Here is a 12,998-nt window from a genome sequence, read left to right on the forward strand (position 1 = left end):
GAGGAAGGGATTCTTACAGCGTAGCAGGGATAGGGGGGGGCTGGCACTACCGAGCCTAAGTGAGTATTATTGGGCAACTAATATTTCAATGGTGAGTAAGTGGATGGGAGAGGAGGAGGGAGCGGCGTGGAAGAGATTAGAGAGGGCGTCCTGTAGGGGGACTAGCCTACAGGCTATGGTGACAGCCCCATTGCCGTTCTCACCGAGGAACTACACCACAAGCCCGGTGGTGGTGGCTACACTGAAGATTTGGGGACAGTGGAGACGGCATAGGGGAAAGACTGGAGCCTTGGGGGGGTCCCCGATAAGAAACAACCATAGGTTTGCCCCGGGGGGAATGGATGGGGGATATGGAATGTGGCAAAGAGCAGGAATAACGCAACTGAAAGATCTGTTTGTGGATGGGAAGTTTGCGAGTCTGGGAGCGCTGACCGAGAAATATGGGTTGCCCCAAGGGAATGCATTCAGGTTTATGCAACTGAGGGCTTTTGCGAGGCAACAGGTGAGGGAATTCCCGCAGCTCCCGACACAAGAGGTGCAGGACAGAGTGATCTCAAAGACATGGGTGGGGGGTGGTAAGGTGTCAGATATATATAGGGAAATGAGGGACGAAGGGGAGACTATGGAAGATGAACTAAAAGGGAAATGGGAAGAAGAGCTGGGGGAGGAGATCGAGGAGGGGCTGTGGGCAGATGCCCTAAGCAGGGTAAACTCGTCGTCCTCGTGTGCCAGGCTAAGCCTGATTCAGTTTAAGGTATTACACAGGGCACATATGACTGGAGCACGGCTCAGTAAATTTTTTATGGGTGGAGGATAGGTGTGCGAGGTGCTCGAGAAGCCCAGCGAATCATACCCATATGTTTTGGTCATGCCCGGCACTACAGGGGTTTTGGATGGGGGTGACAAAGGTGCTTTCAAAAGTAGTAGGAGTCCGGGTCGAACCAAGCTGGGGGTTGGCTATATTTGGGGTTGCACAAGAGCCGGGAGTGCAGGAGGCGAGAGAGGCCGATGTTTTGGCCTTTGCGTCCCTAGTAGCCCGGCGCAGGATATTGCTAATGTGGAAAGAAGCCAAGCCCCCGGGGGTGGAGACCTGGATAAATGACATGGCGGGGTTTATAAAGCTAGAGCGGATTAAGTTCGTCCTAAGGGGGTCGGCTCAAGGGTTCACCAGGCGGTGGCAACCGTTCATCGAATACCTCGCAGAAAGATAGACGGAATGGGAAAAAGAAGGCAGCAGCAGCAGCCCAGGATTGGGGGGGGGGGGGCCAGAAGGACTCTCAGGGTTGTTAATATATACTGTATAGTATGTATAGGTCGTTGCTACAGATAATTATATATTGGACTGTTAAATTATATTTTTGGAGAGTGTTACTTGTGACAAGGCAGTTGCCAATTAGGGCTAGTTTTCATTTTTGTTATTTATTATTTATTCATTTTTTGTTTATAAAATAGGTCATTGTTATTTGTGTTGTTATAATATTGTGTAAAGGATGCACAATGTACTGTGTTGGTTGACCAAAAATTTTCAATAAAATATTTAATAAAAAATAAAAAAAAAGAAGGTGGGGTGAGCCGCCTTCTTCAACCGCTACAATCCATGTGGTGTAGGTACACCCACGGTGCTGTTAGAAAGGGAGCTCCAGGAGTTTGACCCAAGAACTCAGGCACAGATGTTTCGGCACTCTGGCTTCATGTTCCAGTGGAAATAAATAAAATATCTGCTGGTACCATGCGAGATAGCAGAGGTGTCAGGTTTGTGCACCATGACTAATGTTTAACTCTGTTCTTTCTCTCAACTGTGTTTTCAGTTAAGGGAGCTTGGTCCTGTTGGGCTCCCTGGTCCCTGTGCTCAGCGACTTGTGGAGGTGGACACTACCAGCGCACACGGACTTGCACCAACCCTGTGCCGGCTAACAATGGGGACATCTGTATCGGGCTGCACACGGAGGAAGCTCTCTGCAACACTGGGGCCTGTGAAGGTAGGCTGTGTATTCGGTCTCACTTAGACAGGAGATGGTGAAGACATGACAGTATTGAGAGGCTCCACTCTTTTTGTGCTTTTGCAGACATGTTGCGGTCTGGAGCGATGGGGAGTGATGGCAGAAGGTCCACCTTCCTTTCCATCGCATGACTGGCCAAGAATCTCTCCTGCTCTTGCCGCCTGCCTTTGGCATGTGTTGGAAGGGCTTACAGGTTGATGCTTGAGCTTTTAACCTCCCTTGGCCATCCAGTCCTGGAATGAGATTTGAACCTGGATCTTCTGGCTTAGAGCCAGGGAGCCTACCCACTGCACCACAAGACCTCCAGCTTGCATAGACTAGGCTTGTCTTCCCTTGGGGAAAGAAGGTCAAAGATTTAATTTTGTATTCAAATTGATTTAATAAGTTAATAGGGGAGGTAGAGAGAAACCATTTCTTCTGGTGGGGGAGTCCAGAGCAAGCGGACATAACCTTGAAATTCAAGCTGGGTTGTCCAGGGAAAGCACTTTCTCACACTAAGCATGGTGAAAATCTGACACTTTCCCTCCAAAAGCTATTGAGGCTTGGCGTCAAATAAAAATGGGAAAACTGAGATTGACAGATTTATGTTAGCAAGAGTTCAATTCCGGCGAGTCCAGAGATGTGCAGGTTAAGTGGGATTATGGGGATACGGTGAGTGGGCCTAGGCAGGGTCCTCTTTGAGATGGGTGGTGCTGACTCGATGGGCCGAATGGCCACCTTCTGTACTGTAGGGATTCATGGTTCTAAAACGGGGCCCACATTTTTGCCCATCCCTAACTGCCCCTGAACTTGCTTGGCCATTTGAGAGTCCACCACATTGCTGAGGGTTTGGAATCGCATGTAGGCCAGGCCAGGTAAGGATGGCAGATTTCCTTCCCCAAAGGGCATTAACGAACCAGACAATTATGACAATCGTTTCATGGTCTGCACTGTAAATTCTATGACTCTTTGGTCATCATTAGAACTTGAATTCAAATTGAACCAGAATCTTCACTATTTGCCATAGTGGGATACAAGCCCAGGACCCCAGCCCATAAATCTGGATCTCTGGATCACTAGTTCGGTGACAGTACCTCCATATCATGGACTCCCATGGTCTCTTCCTAGAGGTGCCAATCTTTCATCTCTTGTTCCATCAACCCAAGCCATTCTTAGGGGTATTTGAGGGAGGGACTGTCCTCAATCCAATGCCTTTGCACACAAAACCATTTTTAAAAAAAGCCTAAATATTCTTTTGTGGGATGTGGGCATCGTTGGCAATGCCGGCTTTATTAGTTATCCGGAACTGAGTGTGTGAAATGAAATGAAAATCGCTTATTGTCACAAGTAGGCTTCAAATGAAGTTACTGTGAAAAGCCCCTAGTCGCCACATTCCGGCGCCTGTTCGGGGAGGCTGGTGCGTGGTAGGGCTTGATGTGTCTGGTCCAGGTTAGGACCTCTTCACATGCGCAATAATATAATGATTATTGAAATCAACATTCAAATTCCAGATTTTATTCATTGAATTCAAATTCCACAATCCCTTCTGGTGAGATTTGAACCCGTGTCCCCAGAACATTACCCTGGGGCGTTTGATTACTACCCCACTGACCCCCCCCCCCCCCCCCCCCCCCCCCACCCCCACCCCCGGTTGCACCACCCAATGGACATTTGAAAAAGCTGGGAGAAAACTACGAGTGCCCTGCGATTATCACTCCTGTCCATGGCAATCCAGCTAATGGAAACCAGCGACCCAGCATGGTAGTGCCCCACCCTGCAATATGGGGGAGGCGGTGGCTTAGTGGTATTGTCACTGGACGAGTGAACCAGACCCCCAGAGTGATGCTCTGAGGATCCAGGTTCAAATCCCGCCCCTGCAGCTGGTGAAATTTGAAGTCAATAAATATGTGGAGTTAAAAGTCTAATGATGACCCATGAAACCATTGTCGATTGTCGTAAAAACTCATCGGGCTCACTAATGCCCTTTAGGGAAGGAAAGCTGCCATCCTTACCTGGTCTGGCCTACATATGATGCCAGACCCACAGCAATGTGGTTGACTCTTAACTACCTCCACAAGGGCAGCTAAAGACATTTGGCATGTCTGCATCGACTCTCACAAACTTCTATAGATGTGCGACAGAGGGCATCCTATCCGGCTGCATCACAGCCTGGTATGGCAACGGCTCGGTCCAAGATCGCAAGAAACTGCAGAGTGTGGTGAACTCAGCCGAACGCATCACACAAGCTTGCCATCCCCACATTGATTCTGTATACACCTCCCGCTGCCTCAGGAAGGCAGACAGCATTATCAGACACCCATCCTACCCAGGCATTGCCTTCTTCCAGACCCTTCCATCAGGCAGAAGATACAGAAGTCTGAAGACTCGCACATCCTGACATAGGAACAGCTTCTTCCCCACAGCTACAAGACTCCTCAACGACTCCCCCTCGGACTGATCTGTTCCCTGTAAGAACACCACACCCTGTGCTGCTCTTGCTCATGTATTTGCTTTGTTTGGCCCCTTGTTCCACACTGTAACCAATCACTGTTTGCCGATGCACCATTGTCAATGTTCTCTGTTGATTATTCTTTTGTCTACTATGTGCATACTGTGTACGTTCCCTCGGCTGCAGAAAAATACTTTTCACTGTACTTCGGTACGTGTGACAATCAATCAAATCAAATCAAATCAAATTAGGGATGGGCAATAAATGCTGGCACAGTCTGCGATGCCCATGTCTCATGAACGAATAAAAAGAAACCAGCAGCAGCCCTGGTTCAGTGGGGAACGTGCCTGCCTCTGAATTGGATGGCTGTGGGTTCAAATCCCGCCCCAGAGACTTGAGCACAGAATTTCAGCTTGACTCTCCTTTGCCGAACTGAGGGGTTGCTACATTGTCAGAGGTGCCATCTCTCTTGGGTGAGACGTTAAATGCCTGCCCTCTCAGATGCACGTAAACCATCTGGTGACGCTATTTTAAAGAGAAGCACGGCAGTTGTCCCCATTGTCCTGGTCAGTATTTACCCACAGTCAACGTCACAAACACGTTATTTGGCTATCAGCACATTGCTGTTTGTGGGAGCTTTCTGTGGTCAAATTGACTGTCTGCATTTTCCCTCATTCCAACAGTGATTACAGTTCAAAAGGTTATTGTGGCTGTGAAGCGGTTTGAGATCCTGTGGTCACGAAAGGCGCTATATAAATGCAAGTCTCAGTGCATAGGAAAATTAGGGCCGGAGTTTTACGGCCCTGTCTGCCGGCGGTGTCTTACAGTCCCGTTGGGAGTCAATGGAGTTCTGGCTGGCCAGCTGTACTCCCCACGCAGGGCTGGCAAACCAAGGAATGGGCCATCGGGAGCCTGTTCCTTCGACGAGCTTTCATGGCTGTCCTCGGAGGCATGATAGACACATGTGACCTCTCGATTTCCCAGCGCTGACAGAGGTTCGGGCCTACCGACCCCCCTCCTCCAGCCTGTCAAGAGGCTCCTCGCCTCAGCTACGGCTAAAGGGTGAGCGGCAATCGACCCCACTGTGTCCAGCGTTGCAGCCAGCGCTGGAACGCTGAGAAAAGCGGGAAACGGCCTCAACAAAGAGCCTTGAAATGCTGCAAGTTGATGACTGCAGTGCTCCCTCGCCAAAGTGTGTTATTAGAAATAATGAGGTACTTTTCCCAATTACTCGCATTGATTAAGATTTATGTGCAAGAAACTCCCCTCTAGTTCTGCAGAAGGAGGCCAGTAATTGGATAGATGAATACCCACATGTGCTTCCCTCCTGTTCTCAAACGACATAGTCTAGCCAGCAGCACTGCTCAATAACTGCCCTGATCCACGTTCACATCCCCACCACTCCCAGGTTGAGGGCACACTCTGCACTGCAGTCCATTTGCCAGGTGTGTTCAGACTGTGTTCGCCCATCAGTTCCCCCTGTCTGGCTGGAAGAAGCCCACAGCAGGGGCAGTTTAACAACAGTGAGATTGTTTCTGTGTGTTCAGTCATGGATACAAGGGCAAGAGACACTGTGAAATACAATATTTTCCCTCTTTATCTTTCCTTGGTCTGTCTGACTATCTCAATCTCTTTCTGTGCGATGGCAGCCTGCCCGTGCTTGTCTTTCCTCTCTCTCTTTTCAGGCTCTCTGTCACGTTCTCTCTACTCTCTCTGTCACTTTTTCGCTCTCTCAGGTTCTCTCTGTTTTGGTCCAGCGTTCTGTCACTTCTCTCTCTCTCTGATGTACTTTATCTCTCTGTTCTGTCTCTCTCTAGTTCTCTCTCTCTTTGTGTCAGTCACTCATCTCTGTTGCTCTCTCTCTCTCTCTCTCTGGTGCTCTTTATCACTTACTCTCTAGCTCTCTGACATTCTATTTGGCACTCTCTCGCTCTCTATGCCTTTCTCTTAATCTGCCTCTCCCTCTTTCTGTTTCTCCCTCTTTCCATTAAGAGCCTGTCTGCTGTTTCCTCTCACTCCTCCTTCCTATTCACTGAGTATTTGCGTACTACCCTCTCTCCATTTTATGTCTCTCCACGGATCCGTCTCTTCACCCGTAACCGTGTCACTTTCAAACTCTTTGTTTCTCTTCTATTTCTTTGTGCCATTTATTTCTTTGCTTGTCTATTGAAAGGGGGAGAACTTCCAATTGGGATGTGAAGGGGCTGCAGTGGTCATTCCTTTGCAACTAGTGTTTCAGCCAAGTTGCCTGGCACTAAGTAAGGGGCAAGTGGTTGAAATTAAAGGTCTCGTCTGCACAAGGTTCTCACCTCCGAGTCTGAGGTTGCTGGTTGAAGATCCAGCTCCCCCTTATAGAACATACAGTGCAGAAGGAGGGCATTCGGCCCATCGAGTCTGCACCGACGCACTTAAGCCCTCACTTCTACCCCAATAATCCAACAATCCCTCCTAATCTTTTTGGTCACAAAGGGCAATTTATCATGGCCAATCCACCTAACCTGCACGTCTTTGGACTGTGGGAGGAAACCGGAGCACCCGGAGGAAACCCACGCAGACACGGGGAGAACGTGCAGACTCCGCACAGACAGTGACCCAGCGGGGAGTCGAACCTGGGACCCTGGCGTTGTGAATCCACTTGAGCTGCCGTGCTGCCCAAATTCTCTCCTCATTTCTTTCACCCTTTCTCTCAGGCCATTCATCTCACTGCCGGCTCTGGGGCCTTCCCATTCTCAAAAATGACTGCCGCATTTAATAAAACCTTCGAACGTTACAGCCCCGAGTAAGCCAGCAATTCGGCACATCCTGCCTCGACCGGCTCTTGGGTAAAGCTGGCTCCGTTAATCCCATTCCCCGACCCTTTCCCCATGACCAACGTTCCCTCCATCATCCAAATGCTTGTTGCACTGTATGGTCCCTTTAAGACAGTGGTCGGGCATCTTAAAAGGGCAGTTCCTTTTGCGAGGCCTGTTTCCTCCCAGCCCGATGCGTTTCCGAGTTCAGCACGGCCGAGCACCTGTGCAGATTTTCCAAAGGATACACAGCACCGAAACAAGAAAATCGACGCAGCTCCATCTGTGCCTCACTTTCCTCATCTGCCACCCTATTCCATTCCCCATCGTATGCCCACAGCCCCGGCACCTTTTTCCTTTTAAGGATTTGTCCTTTGAAAGCTGCTGCTGAATCTTCTCCACGCGGAGCCGCCCCAATCACAGCAACTCGCTGCACAAACGTTAACCCTGGTTCTTACCCCAGTGATCTCAAACCCCGTGTCAGCCGGTTACTGACTCTCTGACATTGGACTACAGTTTGGCCTTATTTACTCTCTCCTAATCATTCAGCATTCTGAACTACTCAGTCAGATCTCCTGCCGAGAATTTGTTTCCCCTTGTGGGAGAGTCTAGGACCAGGGGGCATAATCTTAGAGTGAGGGGTCACCCGTTTAATACCGAGATGAGGAGGAATTTCTTCTCTCAGAGGGAGTGAATCTGCGGAATTCTTTACTGCAGAGAGCTGTGGAGGCCGGGTCGTTAAGTATGTTCAAGGCTGAGATCGACAGATTTTTTTTCATCAGTGAGGGAATCGAAGGTGAGGAGGATAAGGCGGGAAAGTAGAGTTGAGGATTATGAGATCAGATCAGCCAGATCTCATTGAATGGCGGAGCAGACTCGATGGGCTGAATGGCCCTACTTCTGCTCCTAGGTCTTATGCACCCTTTCCCAGGCCTTGACATCCTTTGCAAAGGGCGTAGCCCAGAACTGACCACAATGCTCCAGGTGAGGCCTAACCAGTATTTTGTAAATGTTCAGCTTAAATCTATTTGCTTTCGGCCTCTCTGCTTCTATTAATGAAGCCCAGGACACTTATACCTTATACCAGTCTCCTCACATTTATTACACACCAGGGCCCACGAGAGGCAAGGCCATATTGGATTTGGTACTGGGTAATGAACCAGGACAGGTGTTAGATTTGGAGGTAGGTGAGCACTTTGGTGATAGTGACCACAATTCGATTACGTTTACTTTAGTGATGGAAAGGGATAGGTATATACCGCAGGGCAAGAGTTATATCTGGGGGAAAGGCAATTATGATGCGATGAGGCAAGACTTAGGGTGCATCGGGTGGAGAGGAAAACTGCAGGGGATGGGCACAATGGAAATGTGGAGCTTGTTCAAGGAACAGCTACTGCGTGTCCTTGATAAGTATGTACCTGTCAGGCAGGGAGGAAGTGGTCGAGCGAGGAGACCGTGGTTTACTAAAGCAGTTGAAACACTTGTCAAGAGGAAGAAGGAGGCTTATGTAAAGATGAGACGTGAAGATTCAGTTAGGGCACTCGAGAGTTACAAGTTAGCTAGGAAGGACCTAATGAGAGAGCTAAGAAGAGCCAGAAGGGGACATGAGAAGTCTTTGGCAGGTTGGATCAAGGATAACCCTAAAGCTTTCTATAGATATGTCAGGAATAAAAGAATGACTTGGGTAAGAGTAGGGCCAGTCAAAGACAGTAGTGGGAAGTTGTGCGTGGAGTCCGAGGAGATAGGAGAGGTGCTAAATGCATATTTTTCATCAGTATTCACACAGGAAAAGGACAATGTTGTCGAGGAGACTGCTGAGATACAGGCTACTGGACTAGAAGGGCTTGAGGTTCATAAGGAGGAGGTGTTTGCAATTCTGGAAAGTGTGTAAATAGATAAGTCACTTGGGCCGGATGGGATTTATCCTAGGATTCTCTGGGGAGCTAGGGAGGAGATTGCTGAGCCTTTGGCTTTGATCTTTAAGTCACCTTTGTCTACAGGAACAGTGCCTGAAGACTGGAGGATAGCAAATGTTGTCCCTTTGTTCAAGAAGGGGAGTAGAGACAACCCCGGTAACTATAGACCAGTGAGCCTTACTTCTGTTGTGGGCAAAAGTCTTGGAAAGGTTTATAAGAGATAGGGGGCGACATTCTCCAACCCCCACCGGGTCGGAGAATCGCCGGGGGCTAGCGTGAATCCCGCCCCCGCCGTGTTCCGAACTCTCCGCCACCAGAGATTCGGCGGGGGCGGGAATCGCACAGCGCCGGTCGGCGGGCCGAAGTCCCGCTGCTGGAATGCCTGTACCGCCAGCATGGATTAAACCACCTTTTGAACGGCGGGACAAGGCGGCGCGGGCAGGCTCCGGGGCCCTGGGGGGGGGGGGGCGATCTGACCCCGGGGGGCTGCCCCCACGGTGGCCTAGCCCGCGATCGGGGCCCACCGATCCGCGGACGGGCCTGTGCCGTTGGGGCGCACTTTTTCTTCCGCCTTCGCCATGGTCTTCACTATGGCAGAGGCGGAAGAGACCCCCTCTCCTGCGCATGCACGGGGATGACATCAGCAGCCACTGACACTCCCGCGCATGCGCCGACCCACGTCGCCTGGCGAAGACCTTTCGGCGCCGGCTGGCGTGGCGACAAAGGCCTTTCCCGCCAGCCTGTGGAGCGGAAACCGTTCCGGCGCGGGCCTAGCCCCTCACGGTGAGGGCTTAGCCCCTAAAGGTGCGGAGACTTCCACACCTTTGGGGCGGCCCGACGTCGGAGTGGTTCCCGCCACTCCATTACGCCGGGACCCCCTGCCCCACCGGGTCGGGGAGAATCCCACCACGGATGTATAATTATCTGGAAAGAAATAATTTGATTAGAGATAGTCAACACGGTTTTGTGAAGGTAGGTCGTGCCTCACAAACCTTATTGAGTTCTTTGAGAAGGTGACCAAACAGGTGGATGAGGGTAAAGCAGTTGATGTGGTGTATATGGATTTCAGTAAAGCGTTTGATAAGGTTCCCCATGGTAGGCTATTGCAGAAAATACGGAGGCATGGGATTCAGGGTGATTTAGCAGTTTGGATCAGAAATTGGGCCAGCTGGAAGAAGACAAAGGGTGGTGGTTGATGGGAAATGTTCAGACTGCAGTCCAGTTACTAGTGGTGTACCACAAGGATCTGTTTTGGGCCCACTGCTGTTTGTCATTTTTATAAATGACCTGGAGGAGGGCGTAGAAGGATGGGTGAGTAAATTTGCAGATGACACTAAAGTCGGTGGAGTTTTGGACAGTGCGGAAGGATGTTACAAGTTACAGAGGGACAGAGTTAAGCTGCAGCGCTGGGCTGAGAGGTGGCAAATGGAGTTTAATGCAGAAAAGTGTGAGGTGATTCATTTTGGAAGAAATAACAGGAAGACAGAGTACTGGGCTAATGGTAAGATTCTTGGCAGTGTGGATGAGCAGAGAGATTTTGGTGTCCATGTACATAGATTCCTGAAAGTTGCCACCCAGGTTGAGAGGGTTGTTAAGAAGGCGTACGGTGTGTTAGCTTTTATTGGTAGAGGGATTGAGTTTCGGAGCCATGAGGTCATGTTGCATCTGTACAAAACTCTGGTGCGGCCGCATTTGGAGTGTTGCGTGCAGTTCTGGTCGCCGCATTATAGGAAGGGTGCAGAGGAGATTTACCAGAATGTTGCCTGGTATGGAGGGAAGCTCTTATGAGGGAAGGCTGAGGGAATTGAGGCTGTTTTCGTTAGAGAGAAGGTTAAGAGGTGACTTAATTGAGGCATACAAGATGATCAGAGGATTAGATAGGGTGGACAGTGAGAGCCTTTTTCCTCGGATGGTGATGTCTAGCACGAGGGGACATAGCTTAAAATTGAGGGGTGATAGATATAGATGTCAGAGGTAGGTTCTTTACTCAGAGAGTAGTAAGGGCGTGGAATGCCCTGCCTGCAACAGTAGTGGACTCGCCAACACTAAGGGCATTCAAATGGTCATTGGATAGACATGTGGACGATAAGGGAATAGTGTAGATGGGCGTTAGAGTGGTTTCACAGGTCGGCGCAACATCGAGGGCCGAAGGGCCTGTACTGCGCTGTAATGTTCTATGTTCTGTGTTCTCTACAGGTGTGATGCAACAGCGATCTGAAGTACTTTTAAAACAAAACAAATGTTTATTATATGAATCCAGTTAATATTTTTATAAACACACAGTAAACATCTTGGCAACTATCAACTCAAATACACCCCCTAAAGAATCTCGTACTCTATAAGTAACCCTTAATCTTTCCTTGCAACATGCATAAGACAAATACCCTCTTTAACAAAGACATCAGGTTTAAATTCTCGACTGAGAGTAGTTATCACTTTTAAATTAGCAAGTGATCATCCAGAGCGAGATCAAAATTACACCTTGTTTGGCTGGGTGCAGCTCCAACTTTGAAAACAAAACCAAACACACACTGTAGCTGCCAGCTCAAAAACAAAAAAAAAGCAGACAGACAGCCCAGCTCCACCCACACTCTGACATCACTGCAGCTATTTGATAAACACCCATTTCTTAAAGGTGCTCTCACATGACACTTTGTCCTGCCAGCTTCAAATATTTATGCACATAAACCCTCAATTTGGTGATGCGGGGGTGGGGGTGGGGGATGGGGGGGGGGGGTGGTGGGGGGAGGGGGGTTGGCGCTGGCCTGGTAGCTCTGTTGGCTTGAGCACAATGCAAAGTGACGCCAATGATATGTGTTCAGTCCCCGTACCATAAGACATAGGAGCAGAATTAGGCCACTCGGCCCATCGAGTCTGCTCCGCCACTCAATCATGGTTGCTATTTTTCACATCCTCATTCTCCTGCCTTCTCCCCATAACTCCTGATCCCCTTAAGAACCTGTCTATCTCTGTCTTAAACACACTCAGTGATTTGGCCTCCACAGCCTTCTGCGGCAAAGAGTTCCACAGATTTACCACCCTCTGGCTGAAAACATTTCTCCTCTGTCCTTGAATGGCTGGGCGTCTTTCCTAGAATCATCATCAATCTTCCATGACCAAAGAAGGCATTCTGGGAGATTCTAAACCACAACAACGTCAGTGACGAAAGGAACAGGCATTCAAACCAGGCTTTGCCTCGGCGGAATTCTGGTTTCTGCATTTGTTTGGTCCGTCCCGTCTTTAATGATGAATGTGTGGGGCCCACAGCTGCTCCGTCCCCGTGGTATCAGCAACCGCAGCCGTCTCCCACACTCGGATTCTCGGTTAGTTACCCTGGCTGCAGGACTGACTGCAAACTTCCTGGAATTGGTGATGTCCCACTCAAAACCTCAGTCTGCATGTGTGAGCCAGGCGGGAAGTGCCGACTCCGAGGTAACTGTGAAATCCCAGCAGCATTCCCCGGCGTCTCCATCCAGAACAGCGGCAAACTGTTCCTCAACAGCTGCCGACTTTAATCCGCCCACACGCCATGCCTCCAGCTCCAGAAAGGACAGGGTCAGATGCAACGTGAGAGTAATATTGTTCATATGTAATTGGCTGTTGTTGAAAAGCTTTGACAAAATGACTTTTTTGTCAGAAGCCCCATTTCTCTGTCCCATTTTAACCTCTGTGGTATCTTTTGACAGCCTGGGAGCTTGAGCTTTGGGTGTCCTTCCTCTTCCCTCCCGGGAACTTGTCTATTCCATTTCCGAAATATCTTCTCTGTGAAGTCCTAATATCGTTCAATTATTGTTTTACCTAGCTATTTTTAATTCCTTGTCCAACGTAACAACGGCTTTTATTTATATAGCATTGTTTACATAAG

General features: G+C 49.4%; 1 protein-coding gene across 3 annotated transcripts in view; it reads left to right on the plus strand.

Moving 5' to 3' along the window:
• Positions 1-12,998, plus strand: part of sema5ba (sema domain, seven thrombospondin repeats (type 1 and type 1-like), transmembrane domain (TM) and short cytoplasmic domain, (semaphorin) 5Ba) — a 563,950-nt gene that overhangs the window by 391,974 nt on the left and 158,978 nt on the right. For all 3 annotated transcript variants that reach the window (XM_072469924.1, XM_072469907.1, XM_072469915.1), the window contains one exon: positions 1,809-1,979. In XM_072469924.1, the coding sequence (XP_072326025.1) occupies positions 1,809-1,979 (171 nt within the window). The remainder of the gene's footprint in view (positions 1-1,808; positions 1,980-12,998) is intronic.

This window comes from Scyliorhinus torazame, chromosome 2 (assembly GCF_047496885.1).
Source record: "Scyliorhinus torazame isolate Kashiwa2021f chromosome 2, sScyTor2.1, whole genome shotgun sequence".
Lineage (NCBI taxonomy): Eukaryota > Metazoa > Chordata > Chondrichthyes > Carcharhiniformes > Scyliorhinidae > Scyliorhinus > Scyliorhinus torazame.